Source organism: Hyperolius riggenbachi, chromosome 4 (assembly GCF_040937935.1).
Source record: "Hyperolius riggenbachi isolate aHypRig1 chromosome 4, aHypRig1.pri, whole genome shotgun sequence".
Classification (NCBI taxonomy): domain Eukaryota; kingdom Metazoa; phylum Chordata; class Amphibia; order Anura; family Hyperoliidae; genus Hyperolius; species Hyperolius riggenbachi.
Window position 1 is genome coordinate 391305077 of NC_090649.1, and position 19778 is coordinate 391324854.

Genomic DNA, 19778 nt, shown 5'->3' on the forward strand with positions numbered 1-19778 from the left:
AATCCTAACCTATGTATATGCATAGCCTGGGTGCGGCTAATCAAATAAAATCGAAAATTGCGCAAAAGGTGGATCAGCGCAACACCAGGCCGCCTCCGAATGGCCTCCATCAGAGATGCGCTGAGCCCCCCCCCCCCCCCCCCCAAGAACTACAAACGCACCTTGAACCCAAACAGATCCACCTTTTGCGCAATTTTCAATTTTTGATTTTATTTGATTAGCCGCACCCAGGCTATGCATATACATAGGTTAGGATTTAGTTAGTGTTAGGCCCCTCCCATGGAGGATTGACTTCTTCGCAGTGGGAGGGACGAGTACTTAATAGGTTGCATGCAAGCTGTTACAGGAAACCAACATCCCCCTCCAGTGGTAGACAGGTCATGTGTATGCTCGGTGTGTATTCGACCCCACAAGTGGGGCTTGCACTCTTTTGCAGGTAGGCACTAGTCTGTTTTTAAGTAGCGCTGCTTATTTCCTTGCTATGTAATAAATGTATATTGTACAAAAAACACAATTTTATTAATTACATTCTTTTCACTACAGTTCCTCTTTAAATCTGAAGCCACACAAAAAAACAAAAAAAAAAGGTATTCACCTATGTAGAGGGAAGGCTCTGGATCCCACATAGCCTCCCTGCTCCTTTCTCTAGGTCTTTGTTCCCCATTGTCACCCATTCAAGTACTTCTGAAGAAAGGTGCATCCGTACTGCACATGCGCAATCGTAGTACAGACCCGCTTCTCTGGGAGAACTTGGGGTCACAAGTAATTCTGAAGTCTTCACGAGAACTTCCAAAAGCGTATTTGATCAGTTGGTTGAATAACTTTCACAGGGGGACAACAGTGGACTGAGGGAAGGGAGAGAGAACTGGGAAGGCTCTATGGAATCCAGAGCCCTCTCTCTACATAGCTGAGTATCTACCTTTTTTCAGTTTGGCTCCAGTTTTAGTCTAAGCTTTAGACATGATCATGCTGTAATGTTCAGTATTAGTGCCTTCAGCACTTCAGAATGATGACTTAGGCCTCGTTCACATTGCGTTCCGATCGCATTAGACATTTTTTTTTTTTTAAGCAATTTTTTTTTTTCCCTCCTGCCAATTTCTGTTTGTTGGCTGTTTTTGGTAAGCATTTTTGTAGGCGCTTTTTCAGAGTGATTCCCAACTATTTGATACGTAAAAGAATAAATACAATGTATTTATTCTTAAAAACGCGAACGCAATCGCTGCACAAAGCGATTTTGTGAGCATTTTGCATTTTTCCTATACCTTCCATTGTAGCAAAATCGCCCCAAAAATGGTCCGTGCAGAGCGGAAAGCGGATGGATCGCCCTAATCTGAACTAGCGCATAGGATAGCATGGTATAAGCGCTTTCAGGGCAATTTTTAAAAGTCGCAGTTGCTCAACAAAACCCCAAAACGCCTCCAGTGTGAACGGGCCCTTAGAAACAGATTTTGATTGCTACAATTAGCCTATTTCAGGCCCCCACCCACTCCATCCTTGGTTAGGTTCCAGATTGGTCGCATCATCCCAAGATTTTCCAACAAGATTTCAGATTTTGTGCATTGTAGCTGCAAAAGCCCATTATCTCATCCTTGGGATAGGCTTTCACTAAAGGCCTATTTCCACTAGAAAGGCAATGAAACAGTTTCCATTGAATGCGAATTTCCATTTGCAATGCGAAGCGACCCTGGGAAATTATTGATGGCATGCTGCAGATTCTCGCAGCGTGCATCGGATTCCACCTAGTGCTAATAGGAAGCTGCTTTCGAACTTTCGGAAGACAACCGGAAGTACCCGTGGCTGGACGCGATGCGATCATCATATCACATCATCCCGCTTTTGGAAATGGGCCCTAAATTGGGGCAAGATTAGTAGATGGCTACCCTTGTGAATGACAATCATTTTATGTCTTTGTGACTTTATGACAGGAGTAACAGTTTGTTGATTCACGTTAACTGCTGGCAATGCAATTTTATTCTTCCCAAAAAGTAACTTCTTTCTTTTGTTTTGTTTATTTGTTAAATCCTAGCTATGGCTTTGACCGAGAGAGATGTATGACTGCTCTCAGGACTCACAATGGAGATGTTGGTTCATCTCTAGAGCATTTGCTTCAGCAATGTTTTTCAGAAGCTTTTGGCATCCAGACCAAGGCTCCTCGATCTGCCACTGACGTTACTATGGAGGATGTGTTAGCACAACGTGAGGAAGAGGCGTTTGTCCTCAGATCTATCTGTGGGGAGAAATTTATTGAGAGATTGCCAAATAAAGTATGGACAGTGGCCCTGGAGATGAACTATCTGACAGCCAACCTTCAGGTCTCCAGGCAGAAGGACAATACCAAACAGCTGGTAAAGTCTGTTCCCAGCAATGTCTGCAAGTTTTACATCAAAGGTGAAAACTGTAGGTTTGGAGAAAGGTGTAGATTTAAGCATGAAACTCCAAAGCAGACCTTTAAAGACGAGTCTCACCTAAGTGCTAACGCAGATGGTTCCCTGTATGAACTTGAAGTTCGGTTCCCAATGGATAACAAGTACCCTTATCAGGCACCACTGGTGGCGATACATTCTCTTAATGAGAACCTCCCAATGCCCTGTCGACTTCATATGGCAGAATATCTTTATGAAAAGGCCTTGGCGTTGGCCCAGACTGGTGAACCAGCCATCTACTCCCTTGTTACTTGCTTGGAAGATGAAGATGATATCATGAAGGTGCTTGTTAATACACACCACAGATTCAGCATCCCTCCACCTCTTATACAGCCATCATCCACTGAGAGCAAGAGACCACCTATAATTTCTAACAAGCCTCTCCCTCCTGAGAAAGCAAGCCGCCCCACGGAAGGTATGTTATAAAACAAATATATATTGTTGGTTACATACTTAACCCATTAGCAGCCTCAATAGAGCTATCTTGTTTGTGATAAGTGCGCTGCTTTTGACCTCAGTGGGCAGAACTCATTGTGTTGTAAATTCGTTGAATGCTTTGATCTCTCTCCCTAGCAGAAAATATAGAAGAAATAAAAAAAAAGTGCTAAAATAAATTGGCCTGGAGCACTTTCAAGCATCTAAATAAATTGGCTGCTAAAGGGTTAAGCCTCAAACATTTGGAGAGTAAAAAAACGTTTAAAGCGGCTGGTGAATGACAGATGTTGTTTAAAAATCTTGGTACGCAGAGAGAAGTCGCACACCACTGGTGAGGTGCTGGACCAATATTTATAATCCACAAAAAATTCCAGAGGGTCCGCACACTCTAAAGTACCATGTCCAGTTTATTCAAAACACGCGACAAACCATTTCACAACCATTCTGTACTGTAGCCTTGACAAAGGGGACCCCACGGGGCCCCGAAACGAGTCGTTGGTTGTTTCACATACCTGGGGTTTCTCCCACGGGCCCCCGAAACGACTCGTTGGTTGTGGAATGGTTTGTCGCGTGTTTTGAATAAACAGGACATGGTACTTTAGAGTGTGCGGACCCTCTGGAATTTTTTGTGGTTTAAAAATCTTGAGCACAACTGATGGCTCAAGGGAACTTAACAAACCATCCATGATGGTGATCGGGAATTTTAAATGACCAGCATGACTGATCACTTTGGCAAATGATCGCTCATAGTCGGTAGTGTGTAGAAAGTTATGAACGATCTTTAAACAAAGTGTCCACAAAGTCTATGGCGTTTTCCTCACATTCTTCATAGTTTAATGATTGTATTGGTTGACAATCGTTTTTAACTTCTTCTTGCAGTCTTCTGCTGTCGTTCACATCACATCACTTAACCTCCTTTTTTCTTTTTGATTGTGGAACGGTTGTTTCTCAGCCATTTCCAGTTATTTAGTCTTGTGTATGTACCTAAAAATAATTATTACTTTGCTGTCCCAGTCAGAACTTTTTCTGGAGGTTAAGATCATTGCACTAGTCTAAACCCAGAAGTAAAGTACATGTTTTGGTAGCGTGAGCATTGATTGAGTTGTGAATTTTTATTTTTTTTACAATTTATTGTATTTAAAGAGAACCTGAAATAAGTATATAAAAAAAAAAAAGTTTCACTTACCTGGGGTTTCTCCCAGCCCCCTGCAGCCGCCCTGTGCCTGCCCTGGTACACAACCATCTTCGGGTCCCTCGCCATGGCTTAGTTTTCCTTTCTTCAGTCGACGTCCACTGCGCATGTGTCCTCATTCATGTTCCCGTCGCCAGGAGCGTCCTGTGCAGGCGCAGTAGAGATTTTCTCATATTGTGCCAGCTCAGGACGCTCCCGGCGAAGGGAGCGCAAATGAGGATGCATGCGGCCAGGGCCACGCAGGTGCAGTAGCCATCTTTAAGTATTGGCGCGGGACAGGATGGCTGCAGGGGGCTAGGAGAAGCCCCAGGTAAGTGTTTTACTTATGGCTACTACTATCACCTGATCCTTTTATGTCCCTTCTAGTTAGGAAGCAGCCCTCGGTTATAGCGGAAGAGGTAAATAAGATTACACAGACGGACGAGGATGAACTGGATGAGTTGGAATCGGAGGATGTTGTGGTAGAAAATGAAAGCTATGTTAACATGCGGAAGAAGCAAACTAAGAAATACAACTGGAACTCTAAAGCATTCCACACTGAAAATGCTAAAATCTGCAAACACTTCCGTGTCAAGCGGGTAAATCCAAAGTTAACTGAACTAGCGCATGCATTGCAAAAATGGCAAGACTGCTTCCTAAAAATGATCTATCCCCAAATTATTCAGTCACACATTTCAGTCCAAAGTGAAGCTTCAACCCATTTTCTGTTTTACCATTGGCTTATGGAAGGTTTTTCTACTTTTCTTCCTCATTAGTTTTTATTGCTTTCTGAGACACCAGCAAAGATACTTGTCCTACTCTGCCTATCAGGCTGCGGCTCCCAAGCTGCAGGCGGGCCACAGGAGCACAGATGGGGTTGCCATGGAATTCTAGACTTTGCCACAGCATTTTTACAGAAGGGGGAAAGGATGGGGGGGGGGGGGGGGGGGGACGACAGAATTTAGTAATGTCCATTTCCCGGCGAATAGGTGGGTTGCACACTTGTTGAATGGCCGAAGCTATCTTTAGGTGCAATAAGAATTACATTAATTGTATATAAAGATACACTGCAGGTACTCTATCAGAGCTTTTATTTTATTTCTAGGCTACCAAGAGTTATCAGAACATGCTGCAAGAAAGGATGAAGCTTCCAGCATGGGAACACCAAGACACTATACTGCGTCTGATGGCAAAACATCAAGTCCTCGTCGTAAGTGGCATGACTGGGTAAGTGCTATCACCTTACAGCAGTCTGCACAAAGAAGGATTTGTTGCTATAAATTACTGCAGGCATGTTGCTGTGATGGTTTTAGGACGTATGATGCCTTCTGACACTTCCCATACAGTTCTTAGCACATAATTAAACTACCGGTATCTTGCTTTCATATTTTATATTTCAGTGGATCAAAGCATTGTTTCTTGCACTTTTTTCTTTAAGATTGATTTTACTGGTTACAATGCACATTTACCCAAATGATACCTCTTTTTAGTTATTAATTCCTAAAGTACTGTAATATCTTTCCACTAAGGAAAGTGCAGCCCACGTTGAATCAGTGTTGTCCCTTTTCTCTCTTTTTAGCTTGACAGGCCTAGGCTACTGCACTTGGCATAGTACCTTTTTTAGTGGGGAGAAGGAGCTGCAGGGAGCAGCTGTAATGTATGCTACCTGATCCGGATAGTCCCCTGAAGTTGTGTTTTTTTTTGTTTTTTTTAAAAGCTTTATTTTACCGCCTCAGGTTCTCTTTAACACAGCACACAGGGGAAAGGGGGTGGGAGTGTTGGGTCTGTCTGTTGTCATGATATCAACCACAGTTCCTGCTGCCCATCAGGTTGAGTCCTTGCAAATGGGATTTTCTGCCTTTCCCAATTGATCCATTAGAATGATTTCGGACCGAAATTGATTGAGAGGTCAATCGGACGGCCATGTTTCGGCACTGATTCTCTTCCAATTCTATAAAATTATCAAATCGTAAGGTCAATCGGCTCACAATATTAAGTAATGTATGGGCACCCAAACAGTTCAGATTATGTCGGAATAGCAGATTTATAAAATATGCTTACATTCATTGTGTATGTAGTAGAATAAATGCAATGTGTTTTTTTCCCTTCTCATTTATAACAGATGTGGCAAAACAACACAGATCCCACAGTTTATACTGGATGCTTCATTGCAAGGATCTCCAAATTTCGTTTCCAACATTGTATGTACCCAGCCTCGCAGGATCTCTGCCATCTCTGTGGCTGAACGTGTGGCTCAGGAGAGGGCAGAGAGAGTTGGCATCTCGGTGGGATATCAGATAAGACTTGAAAGTGTTAAGGTCAGTAAAGAACGTGGATCATTGCAGAAAGTGTTTTGGAGGAGGAGGGGTCAGTTTTAAAGAGACTCTGTAAGAAAAAAAAAATCCCTCTGGGGGATACTTACCTCGGGAGGGGGAAGCCTCAGGATCCCAATGAGGCTTCCCTGTCCTCTGTAGCCTGGAGGAATCCAGCGCTGGCTCCCCCAAAAGCCCCTTGACAAATCCTGACAAGGACTGCGCCTGCACGGCAAATATTTCCCCACCGTGATCCTGTGCAGGCGCAGTAGCAGCTCTTCCTTTGGGCTAAGGCAGAAATAGCGTAGCCGGATCGATCCGCTCTTGCGTCTGCGCTGTAGAGCGGATACGATCAGGCTCGGCTATTTTCGCTTTAGCCCGACTGAAGAGCTGCTACTGCGCCTGCGCAGGATCTTGGTAGGTAAATATTTACTTTGCCACTGTTTGGGGGTCACAGTGCTGGATTGCCGGGACACCGGAGGACAGGGGAAGTCTTGTTAGGATCCAGAGACTTCCCCCTCCCGAGGCAAGTATCCCCAGAGGGTTTTTTTTTATCTTACAGGTTTTCTTTAACTGGTTGTGAGCTGTTTTGAAAGCTGTGAGCTGTGTTAATAGCCCTTAGAACTGCTGTCCACTTAAAGGACCACTATTGTAGTTATAAAATTACAAAATGTAAAATACATGGGTATACATACTTATAAGAAGTACATTTTTCTCCCAGAATGAAATGCAATATAAATTACTTTTCTCCTATGTTGCTGTTGCTTACAGTAGGCAGTCAAATCTGACTTTAGACTGATTTTGGACTAATCCACGCCCTCATGGAGGATTCTCAGTATCTCATTTATTCTTTACAAAAGCACTCCCTGGAATGGATCTATAGAAAGATGCCAGCCAGCCTGCTTACTCCTTTGCATATTACTTTGGCAGTTGGCCTGAGCAACTGCCATTCAGTAAGTGGGTATCCTCCATGAGGAGATTAGTCCGAAACAGGTCAGATTGTTACTGCCTACTGTAAGCAACACAAACATAGGAGAGAAGTAATGTATAGTGCATTTTAATCTGGGAGAATTGTACTTCTAAGTATGTGTAGACCTGTATCTTAATTTTTACAATTTTTCTGAATAGTGCTCCTTTAAGTGAATGGGGAAAAAAATCAACTGGCTCGTCCACACTCGCATAGAAGGAATGTTGGGTCAGTTGATGGCGGTGTTAAATCTGTTCACTTCACAGTCCAGGAAGCTTGCTGAGCTCCACCGCTTACATGTGTGCAGTGACTTGAGCAGTTTTCATATTTAAGTCAGTGAGGAGAGAGCAGCTGTAAAGCCCCTCTCTACTGCTGCAGCTGAAAGGGAACCCAAGGTGAGAGACATATGGAGGCTGACCTATTTAGACGATGCACATTGCCTAGCTTTCCTGCTCATCCTCTGCCTCTAAGGGCCTGTTTCCACTTGAGCGGTTTCCGCTCCGAATCCGAAGTTTCCCCGCACACAAATCGCACGGGGAAACTCTGCCATAGGAAACTATGGTGCCGCCGGCTGAATCGCTTGCGCTAGCGATTCGCCCAAATCTGCCCACAGTTTTCGCGCGGGAGGCTGTGAATCCCATGTTGTGCAGTCCGTTGTCCCTTTCTTGAGCACGCAGTATGCATATGAGTTGGTTGTTTAGTTGGTTGGTGCATGGAAAATACAAGTCTTGTAAACTGACTGTTGTGGAGTTGGTCATGCGCTTTGTCCGACGTGTGCATGAACCTTAAGACCAGTGAATGGTCAAAATACCTGATTGTGCAAACAGATAGGTAGAACGGAGAGAAGAAGCGAAAGAAAGAAAATGAATAGAGAGAAGACCAGCAGCCCTGCAAATCCACAAAGAAATGACATAGTACATAACTCTACTCAGAATACCTAAGAACTATACAGTATAGAGTTTTCCCAAACCTGGTAAGTATGGTACAGAATCCATTTTCACCACCAAGCAAGTGGAAATTGCTAAGAAGTAGGTAAGAAAAGTTATATCATACATAAGTTATGGATCTTATAGCATTGGCATGATCTTTAAGTTCACTTAGGTGGAAAGAGAATTTCATTCAATGTTATTATAATAATAAATAATAATAATAATAAAAAAAAAATTCCCTGTCTTAAGTCTTCAGCCACCAGACTTCTGTACTGCACGACCGGCGTTCTTCTGAGGCGTTTAGAGGGTGACGGCATACTGGAAGGTGTCAGCCATGTCGTTGTGGATGAAGTTCACGAGAGAACAGAAGAAAGGTAACCAATAGGCAGTGGCGTAACTAAGGAGCTTGGGGTCCCAGTGTGAGTTTTACATGGGCCCCAAGCACTCATATGATATGAAGCCTCAAAACCTACCAAGGAAAGCTGCAGTGTCTGAGAGGTGTAATCAGACTTTCGGTGGGTACACACATCAGATAAGTGTTTGGAAAATTAAAGATCACAGACCAATTTTACCCCCTTCCATGTAGTATGAGAGCCATACTAAAGTTTTTGCACAAATATGGCCATATACACCTATTACCTCTCAGTTGAAAAGTGAATTTTTTATTGAACATACAAGGCCGCTGATAGACACCTTACACGACCAAAAACACAGACATTGATAAAACCTATTTCTGCGCAGAAATAACATATAAAAACCAAGGAGCCAGCCCACACTTCCCCTAGTACCGTACTCTAGGCTTCTGTGCATGGAGTCCGTCAATGACTCTCTGCTCCATGCACACAAGCCCAGCCCACCCACAACTCACACACCACCTTGCACCAAGCATACAGCAGCTGCCTCCCCCTAATGGGGATAAGTCCCTAGATGTTAGGCAGTAGCAAGCAAGCGTTTAGTAAGCGTCAAGGGATTTAAGCCAAGGTGCTGTTATATGGAGCAATGTCAACCAAGCATCATTCTCCCATAGCTCATCAGTATCATGTAAAGACTTGTTATACTTGCAGTGCCCCACGATTTGAAATGGCTTGGATTCACCCTTCTATTCCACTCCTCTCCAGTTATCCGCAGATCAGTCCACCGCTGTAGTTCCCTCCACTCCAGGTGTCACTTACAGGTTACCCGGAGGAGTAGCAGGCAATGCATTCCCATCTACAGTCCTAGAGCGGGCGGCTGAACGTCACCAAGCCTCCGCACACACAAAGTCTCTGTGTACTCTTAAGTGCTGATTGTATGCTGGCTCATCCTCTCAGCTATGAATATAGCAAATATAGGTACGCTTGGTACGCGCCTCCGCATCGCCTTATCGGGTCAAGATGCGGTTAGCAGGCGCTTTTGGGCTGCGATGTTGTGGGGAACGCTAAATCCGCATGGTGTAGCGATATGCTCCTCCCACCAACGTTTCGCGTCACATGACGCTTCCTCAGGGTGTGGCCAGGTCACACAGTGTTCGTCTCTTTATAGGAAGGATCAGTTCCCTCCCAGCATGGCACAGGCTTCCGTGATGATGTCATTTTTTTGTTCATTTCAACACCGCTTTATTGCTACAGGTAGTCTATGCCGGGTTCACATGGAAACCGACTCATTTTCTTCCGCCAGGTCAGCTTCTCTTATTAAATGATTCACATCTCAACAACTTCTATCTATTTCATCATCTTGTGGCAGCTATATTTTATATAATTGCACTCCACTGCCATCTAGTGGGTAGCTACAGTACTTCCAATACATTTTCATTTTCAGTCCCTCATTCATTCAGACCACATTCTTACTGCCCATTTGTACCCTTTGCCCCCACTACTCCACCCCCCTGGGGCACAGGATCTATGGGTTGAGTACTTTTCTTTTTTATTTTTTGGACATTTTTATACAAGAAGGGTCTGTGCAGACCCCCTTGGACATTTTTATACAAGAAGGGTCTGTGCAGGGAGCAGTTTGCTATTTTGAAACTTATTTGTCTTCCTTTTATTTTTCACATCTTTTGTCCCGTTTTTAAGCCATTTTTAGTGCTGCTATAGATGACCTCTTTTTGTCTATCTTACTTATAGGCAATCTGCCGCAAAAAGGGGGTTAAGTTCAGGTCAGAGTTAAAGCCATAAGGCTCAACAGTATTTAACCTGTAAATCCACATCGATTCTTTACCCAGAAGCACGTCATCAAAGTCCCCCCTCCTCTCAGAGAGATTTAATTTATATATGGCCTTGACCTTAGTGCCCCTTAGTGAGGCTCCATGTTGTTCTCTGTAGTGTTTATATAGGGGCATTTCCACCTCTTCCTCTTCAATCTCACGAAAGTGTTCCAAGATTCATGATTTCAGATCTCTTTTCGTTTTGCCCACATATTTCAACTTACATGGGCATTCAATTACATACACTACTCTCTCTGAGTCACAGTTCATGAAGCCATTAATGTTATATGTACGGCTTCCCTCAGTGTCAGTAAACGTCTTGGTTTTGTTAACATATGGACACATTTTGCACTTCCCACATCTGAGCATACCCCTCCCTGCTCCACTTTTCAACCACTTACTCCCTTCCATTGTGGGTTTAAATTCACTCCTAACCAACCTGTCTTTCAAGTTTGGTGCCCGTTTCGCTGTCAGCATTGGTCTTGATCCCACTATCCTTGCAATCTCAGGGCTTGCTCTCAATATGCCCCAATGCTTATCGAGAAGCTGTCTTAGGTCTTCCCAATGGGAGCCATAGGGGGTAATTATCCTCAAATTGTTCTCCTTGGGAGTGTCGTGTGTCAATCTGGATGACAATAGATTAGACCTTGCGTTCTTCCATGCCTTTTTAACTGCTGATTTTAGGATTCTATGCGAAAATCCTCACTCTCTGAATCTGGAATACATTTCTCTCGATTCTTCTTTTCGGAACTGCTCATCTGTTGAGCAGTTCCTACGAATGCGCAAACATTGGCTATATGGAATAGATCGTATTAAGGCTGGTGGATGATGGCTGGCCGCATGGAGGGACGCTGTTTCCCGCCGTTGGCTTCTGATACGTGGAGGTGACAATTTCTCCTCCACATAGCGCTAATTTGAGATCTAAGAACGACATCTCCGCATCGCTTACTACATATGTGAGGTGACTGTTACGTTTATTTCCATTTAGTTTTTGTATAAATTTCACCAGTTCTTGCTTAGTGCCCCTCCATACCACCAACACATCGTCGATAAAACGAAGCCAGAGGGCGACATGTGCCCCGAAATCCGGGTCTGGGTAGACGTCTTGTCTCTCCCAGAGCCCGAGATGCAGACATGCATATGCCGGGGCACATGCCGCCCCCATCGACGTTCCCCTCACTTGTTTGTAATATCTGCCATTGAATTTGAAGCAGTTTAGCTTCAACACCAGGCTCATTGCCCGTATCAGCATGTCATTATGTTCAGCTGCCTCATGGCAGCTTTCCTCCAGGAAAAAATCAACTGCCCTGAGTCCCTCCTCGTGTGGGATCGACGTGTACAAAGACTCCCCATCAGATAAAAATCTTTGAAAGATGCTGTGCACATGCAAAATATCAGAATCTGAGAATCTGCAAAAGATCAGTTCCTGCAAATTGCATTCATAGTCTATGATATCTGTTAAACAATGTGTGTATGAGATCTGCAGACATACATCTGCAGATCAGATCCACTAGGATGGATCTTCGGATCTGCAGATGATTGTCTGATCTGTAGATGAATCTCTGTTAAACAAGGTGTGTATGAGGATGTGCAGATATCATAGACTATGAATGCAATTTGCAGAAACTGATCTTTTGCAGATACTGATCTGTTTTCATGTGTGCAGCATCTTGCAAAGATTTTTATCTGATGGGGAGTTCAGCTCAATAGAATAGACTGTGTAGAGTATGGCTCTCATAGTACATGGAAGGGGGTAAAATTGGCCTGTGATCTTTCATTTTCCAAAGAGTTTTATCTGTTAAAGGGATACTGTAGGGGGGGTCGGGGGAAAATGAGCTGAACTTACCCGGGGCTTCTAATGGTCCCCTGCAGACATCCTGTGTTGGCGCAGCCACTCACCGATGCTCCGGCCCTGCCTCCGGTTCACTTCTGGAATTTCTGACTTTAAAGTCAGAAAACCACTGCACCTGCGTTGCCGTGTCCTCGATCCCGCTGATGTCATCAAGAGCGCACAGCTCAGGCCCAGTATGGTCTGTGTCTGCGCAGTACACTCCTGGTGACATCAGCGGGAGCGAGGACACGGCAACGCAAGCGCAGTGGTTTTCTGACTTTAAAGTCAGAAATTCCAGAAGTGAACCGGAGGCAGGGCCGGAGCATCGGTGAGTGGCTGCGCCAACACAGGATGTCTGCGGGGGACCATTAGAAGCCCCGGGTAAGTTCAGCTCATTTTCCCCCGACACCCCTACAGTATCCCTTTAACCACTTCACCACTGAGGGGTTTTACCCCCTGAGCACCAGAGCAATTTTCACCTTTCAGCGCTCCTTCCATTCATTCGTCTATAACTTTTTCATTACTTATCGCAATGAAATGAACTATATCTTGTTTTTTTACGCCACCAATTAGGCTTTCTTTAGGTGGGGACATTATGCCAAGAATTATTTTTTTCTAAATGTGTTTTAATGGGAAAATAGGAAAAATGTGGGGAAAAAAATAATTATTTTTCAGTTTTCGGCCATTATAGTTTTTAAATAATGCATGCTACTGTAATTAAAACCCATGAAATGTATTTGCCCTTTTGTCCCGGTTATAAAACCATTTAAATTATGTCCCTATCACAATGTTTGGCGCCAATATTTTATTTGGAAATAAAGGTGCATTTTTTTCATTTTTGCGTCCATCCCTAATTACAAGCCCATAGTTTATAAAGTAACAGTGTTGTACCCTCTTGACATAAATATTTAAAAAGTTCAGTCCCTAAGGTAACTATTTATGTATTTTTTTTAATTGTAAATTTTTTAATATTTTTTTAATTACAAAAAAAAAAATGGGGAGTGTGGGAGGTAATGAGTTAATTTTATGTGTAAAAGTCATTTATTTGTATGTGAAAAATGTGTAGGGTGTAGTTTACTATTTGGCCACAAGATGGCCACAGTAACTTTTTGTTTTAATGCGACCTCCAAGCTTCCTTCCGGAAGCTTGGAGGAAGTATAAGGAGGCTGGACACGTGAGTTTTTTCTCACAATGATCGCGCTGCCCATAGGAGAGCAGCGGATCATTGCGGGGCTTAGATCAATGAACGGGAATGGATTTTCCCGTTCATTGATCTCCGGGCGAGCGGGCGGCGGCGTGTTTACTAGCGGCGGGCGGCGTGTTTACGAGCGGGAGCGCGGACAGCGTCGGGAACGCGGAAAGTACGTATTTCTCCGTCCCTGGTTGTTAAAGGATGGAAAAAGGGGCGGAGAAATACGTACGCGCGGGGGTAAAGTGGTTAAGTACCCACCTTAAGACAATAGCTTGTTAAAGATAACCTTAAGTAAAAAAAAAAAAAAAAAAAAAAAAGAGATGAACTCACCTGGGGCTTCCCTCAGCCCCCTGCACCCGATCGGTGCCGTCGCAGCTCCGCTCTGATGCCTCTGGACCCGCCGGCGACGACTTCCGGTTTCGCCGTCACCCGGCCGACAGGCATGGGAACGCGAGTGATTGTTCGCGTTCCCAGCCTGTATATCGCACCCCTATGCTGCTATTGCGGCTCCTTAGCAGCATAGCAGCATAGGGGGCGATATACAGGCTGGGAACACGAACAATCACTCGCGTTCCCATGCCTGTCGGCCGGTGACGGCGAAACCGGAAGTCGTCGCCGGCGGGTCCAGAGGCATCGGAGCGGAGCTGCGACGGCACCGATCGGGTGCAGGGGGCTGAGGGAAGCCCCAGGTGAGTTCATCTCATTTTTTTTTATGGCTTTAGGTTCACTTTAAGGATTAGCACTATTAGTGCTCATTATCAGCATAGCACCAATGCAAAGCTAATAAGGTGGATGAAGGAGGGCCCCTGGTGGGCCTCTCTGGTGCCAGTGCAGTCGAAACCTCTGCACTCCCTATTGCTACGTTACTGCCAGTAGATGTGAATAATTTCTCCTTACATTCAAATTTCATGTAAATTATATGCAGCTTGAAATTGGACCAATCAGAATAACGTCCTGTCACTTGTTATTGGTCCACATTCAAGCTGCATAACATTTACATGAAATTTGAATGTGTAAGGCTTGGTGGTGTATTCTCCACAGTCAGCATGCAACGCATGAGCTGACGTGAAGGAGGTACACACACTGGCACAAGGAAACAGGCTATCCCTAGTATAGTGGAAGGGAGGACTGACTCCAATAGGAGATTGTGGCGCACAGAGCCGGTGCAGATCCGACAGCCACAAACAATACTTTCGCTATAACGTCTCAGCGCAAAGTAGCGCTGAGCGCATAAACCAGAACTGAGGAGATCAGGACAGGTAGACAGAATGAACGCTTGCTAGCTAGCCGCTACTTAGTGACAGCAAGCGTCCACAACAAGACAGACTGGAATGAGGCAGCCAATGCGTTGCAGCGATGGCGTGCCTCACAAAGACAGGACAGGATAGTCAGGAAATAGCAGGATCAAGATAGAGGAACGTAACACAGACAAATATACAATAAGTATGTTTTCCTAGCGTATTACAATTACAGCTATCAATGAAACTATTTGTAACGTCTGACTAACATATGTATATATATCGGCAATGAACCGATATGTGACATAAGCAGGAACACTGACTAGGACTGAAGCAATACAGGGAACAGGACTCAGAAGGATTCGCTATCTCTTCGCAGAGATGAACGCAATCCACAAACGGTAACAGAACAGGATTCAGAAGGATTCGTTATCTCTTCGCAGAGATGAACGCAATCCACAAACAGAACCAGGAGCGGAATAACTAACTCAGCACGGGTGATCACGATACGCGCAAACTACCAAAACGTGCTGGAAAGCTGACTAACTGAACACAGGATATAACAGTTTGTGTGTACGTATACATCAGCGACACTGATGTATCAACGTAACACGAATACAAGGAAAATAATAAACGTGCTGGTATGCATATATATTGGCAATGAACCAATATATGATGCAAGACCAGCAAAGTATCTTTAGAACAAGAAACACGATCGGGGGCTGAAGCAACAGCAAGACAGGCTTAAACTGAAGCTATGAAAACCCGAGGAGTCTTGCAGGAAGCAGATCTTTATACTGAGGTCATCCAATGGGAGCAGACATGCAGATTCCCACACAGGTGAATGATAATCAGTCACAAGCTGACAGCAGGGAAAGGCAGACAAAGCTATGCAGCTTGCATGGAAAGAGAGATCAGAACTGCCTGAGCTGCAGCACTACTACTTCCAGCAATACCTGCTGCAGCAGCGATCATGACAGAATGTAAGCAGAAATGATTTGCATCTCATTGATCCTCCCCAGTAACCAGGCATAATAGAAAGAGTTTGACCAGAATGTATATGGAGCCAACTTTCCTAATGCACAGATTTGTTTAATCCAGTGACTTCTTGCTATTGGTACTGAAAGATGTCATGACCAAGAGACCAGACCTGAAGATCCTACTCATGAGCGCCACTCTGAATGCAGAGCTGTTTTCACAGTACTTCAACCAGTGTCCAGTTGTTCATATACCAGGTGAGAGCTCAGATTTACGCTTCATACCATTTACATTGATTGTGACACTCATGTTCTTAGCTTTATACATTCATACATCAGGTGATCACCACTTAATCAAACTGTTCATGGTTAATTGGGCAAACAGTACTAAGCACTGTATGTATTAACTTATCAACTAATCCAGCAGGGAGTCTATTGAACTGTTCCACGCAGTGCAAAGCTATAGGCCATCGATTTGCCAATGCTCCTGCCCTGCTCCCGATTGTTTTACATTTTCTATCCTGTCCAATCGATACTTTAGATTTTTAGTCAAAATTGATTTAAAAAAAAATCAATCAGTCTGACTGTAACGATCGGTGTAACACAGAGAGGATCTGATTATTGGTGATCTGCAGTATCACCAAAAATACAGATATATATACCTGATTATTGATGATCTGCAGTATCACCGATAATCAGATTATATTACCAACCTCTGGACACCTGAGAGATATGAGTGTTTGGTGCAACAGTAATACTTTGAGAACAATATCAGGAGGACAGGTACAAAGGCAGTAAGGAATACTGCTAGAGTATGAGTACCTTTCAGCAGCCTGTGAATCGCCCACAGGGAGAAGTCAGACTGGGAGAGGAAAGGACCAGAGCGTGCGTGACACCAATAGGAGGATGTCACTGACTGATCTGTGAACTATCTCTTAACTGGGGAGATGGCTCTCAAGGTCGGATTAGCCAGGTCGGCAACACACGGACATACAAAGTACAAAGACAGGAGGCTGATTCGGTAATCCTAAAGCACGCAGGGTTTGGCAACAGATTATCAGATATAGCGAAGTACTGAATCAGTGAACAGAAGAGTGGTCAGGAAAGCAGAAAGTCATAACAGATAATAAACAATGCCTAGTCTTGGGTGTGAGCTCCGTGATCATCAACACCCTGGAACTAGTCTGAAGTATAACAGAATGATAACACAGATTCTGACAATAAGGTCTGAGTGCTTCCACGTAGTGATCGCAACAGCAGACAACCAGCGAATGACCAGCACCCAGTATATATAGCCCAGCGCTTTCCAGCGCCTCCCCTAAGTGCTGGACCAATGGGAACTGGTTGAATCATCAGCTGACGCGCTTGGTCAGCTGACTCCCTTCTGGCTGTCATAAAAGTTCTGCCTCTCAGCGCGCGCCCTTCTGAACCTGTGTGGACTATCAGTCCCAGCCACACCAGACATGTCTTGCGTACCACCCGCCGCGCTGGACGCGGAACCAGCCGCACCGCCATCAGGGCATGCGGCGGTCTCTCCGCGTTCAGCCATACTGGCAGATGTAGGCCTACGCGTGCAAACCGCCGCGTTGGATGCGGAATCAGCCGCCTTGTTCTGAGCACACGCGGCAGCTTTTCCGCGTTTTCTCACACTGACAATTTGAGTAATTGATTCCAAGCAGATGAATCAAATCTGCAAGGAATCGAATGAGAAGATCGATGAATGTGTGGCCACCGTAATGCTAGCATGCTCTATGAAAACGAAACAAAAAATAAAGGCTTCTAATCCCATCATTGCAAAGAAGAACAATAGTCACGTAATGTATATACCTGGTACTAAAATGACATAGCATGGAAAACAGAGAATGATATCTAAGAAAATGCAGTTTTGTGATACACACCCTAATAGTCCCTGTGACGCCGCTTAAAGAAGAACCCCACCCACCACCATTCAGTTGCATGGGTGGACGCAAGTACAGGCATGTTTTTCATAAATTGCATTGGAAGTAAAAAGCAGAACTACAGTCAAAGTTTTCCCTTTTGCTTTAATAGATTAGCCACACTAAGATAAGTTCTAAGAACAAAATATTTTTAAGGTGAAAGGGTTAATGGATACTTTTTTTTTTTTCCTCCTGGAAGCTTTATTAGTGTTTTAAACTAAGCGCCCAGGCTTCTGTTGTTTTATCTATAATGACAGATGGTAAGGTTTATTAATATCGTGAAGCCCCTGTGTGCATTATAGCTGTGCATTCAGAACATTCAGCTTCAGAACATAGCAATGTGGTGCTTATAGAATGAAACTAAATATTACATTATTATGCAAGATTGCTTCTTCCAGTACTAAGTACTGTAAGAACTGGAGGCGCCCATTTCTAATGTTGTTAAGTGTACAGAGATCTGCAAAGGCAGTATCCAACAATAGCTTATTTGGTGTCCTACCTTTTTAAGGTTCCTGTTCTAGATCTATAAATCAGGATTTGGATAAAAAGTTCAAAAATATTTATTTGTGCACTCGACAACGCGTTTCACGGTAAAAACCGCTTCCTCGGGTCAGTAACGTGCCTTTTAAAAAACAAACTGTAGCACTCAGAAATGATACAGATATCGTGTAAAACAACAAACAAACAAAAAAAATTAAATGCAAAATATATTCTCTCTCTCTCTCTCTCTCTCTCTCTCTCTCTCTCTCTCTCTCTCTCTCTCTCTCTCTCTCTCTCTCTCTCTCTCTCTCTCTCTCTCCTCTCTCTCTCTCTCTCTCTCTCTCTCTCCCCCCCCCCCCCCTCCCCCTCAAAAACAAATATGTCATTTGGCAAGTTTACAGCAAAATCTTTTTATATTTGAAATACGATAAAACAGCACATACTGTTGGGGAGGAGCAAATTACAAAACTCATTACAATATATATGAGATTGTCCCAAAAAAAAGGGAGCGGGGGGGGGCGTTTGCGGGTGCAGGGAGAGTAATCATGTGGTTCTCAATAACCGTATAAGAGGACTGCTTCTAATATATATGAGTGTCTCAGTGCCACAAAATCAAATGCTGCCGATAACGTGACAGGGGATAAATGGGCAGGTGCCCACATCTCCTCAGGGGTAGGAGTACTAGCTGCTTTGAACAAGTAAGATTGTGATTTTCACAAAGATGACTTTACTTTGGATCAGAAGTAGGTAAGAGAACTGCATAGTAAGTAAGGAGTTAAGGTCAGGGACATAACTATAGGGGAGTAGCCCCTCTGCAATTGCAGGGGTGCCCAGAGCTGTAAGAGGGCCCAACTACTAACCCCCTCTCCTCCTATACAGGGTACTATATGGTACTTCAGATCAGGATTTTTTTTGTGGCTATACTTTTTATGAGTGTGAAAATCATGATGGCCACACTTGTGGCCCCATGAATTGTAGTTACGCCTTTGGATAAGAAAAACAAAAGTTTGCTTTCCTAAAACAGAAAGAATTTGCGATAATTCAGGTTGGCGTGAGCTTGAGATGTCTCCCAAGGCATCACTGCTAAATATATGCAAATTAACCATTGTACCCTTAGAAGCTAAACACACCTCCAGAACCGCTGGAATGCAATGATGTGTCAGCTTGTTAATTTGTACAGAGCCATAATAATCCAACATGCATACAGACTGTTTCGGATTGTTTGATCCTCATCAGTGCATGGCATGGATTAATTTGGCTTTATGGAGTAGGGCTTATAAATCCGAGAGGTACAGACTAACCAGCAAGCTTACTCCAACCTGAATAATCGCAAATTCTTTCTGTTTTAGGAAAGCAAACTTTTGTTTTTCTTAACATCTTAGTAAGGGGCTTTTAGGACTATTGTAGTCCATTACACACTCCAATGAGTTCTGGGTCACCATGAACTTGCTGGTTAGTCTGTACCTCTCGGATTTACGGCTTATATGTGAGTCAGTGGAGCAGAACAGATGGTGGAGCAGGTTTTGTTACTGACAGAGGAGTGTAAGGATTGTGCATTAGTGATCCTGCTCTTGCCAGCTGCCTCCCTGCTGTGTCCATGCCCCACATCCCCTGCAAGATCCCCTGCAGAGTGCGCTGCTCAAGATTCCCTGTGTCCCCTGGCTTGTGGAGCGGAGCATGCAAGCAAAGTGTCAGCGGTGCAAT

The 19778-nt window shown here is 44.1% G+C and overlaps 1 protein-coding gene across 4 annotated transcripts in view; it reads left to right on the top strand.

Annotated features, from left to right (window-relative positions):
* DHX57 (DExH-box helicase 57) overlaps positions 1–19778 on the top strand; it is an 80550-nt gene that overhangs the window by 25278 nt on the left and 35494 nt on the right. For all 4 annotated transcript variants that reach the window (XM_068232193.1, XM_068232195.1, XM_068232191.1 and 1 more), the window contains exons 5-10: positions 2027–2838; positions 4417–4628; positions 5135–5256; positions 6152–6347; positions 8487–8611; positions 15782–15915. In XM_068232193.1, coding sequence (XP_068088294.1) covers positions 2027–2838; positions 4417–4628; positions 5135–5256; positions 6152–6347; positions 8487–8611; positions 15782–15915 — 1601 coding nt within the window. The remainder of the gene's footprint in view (positions 1–2026; positions 2839–4416; positions 4629–5134; positions 5257–6151; positions 6348–8486; positions 8612–15781; positions 15916–19778) is intronic.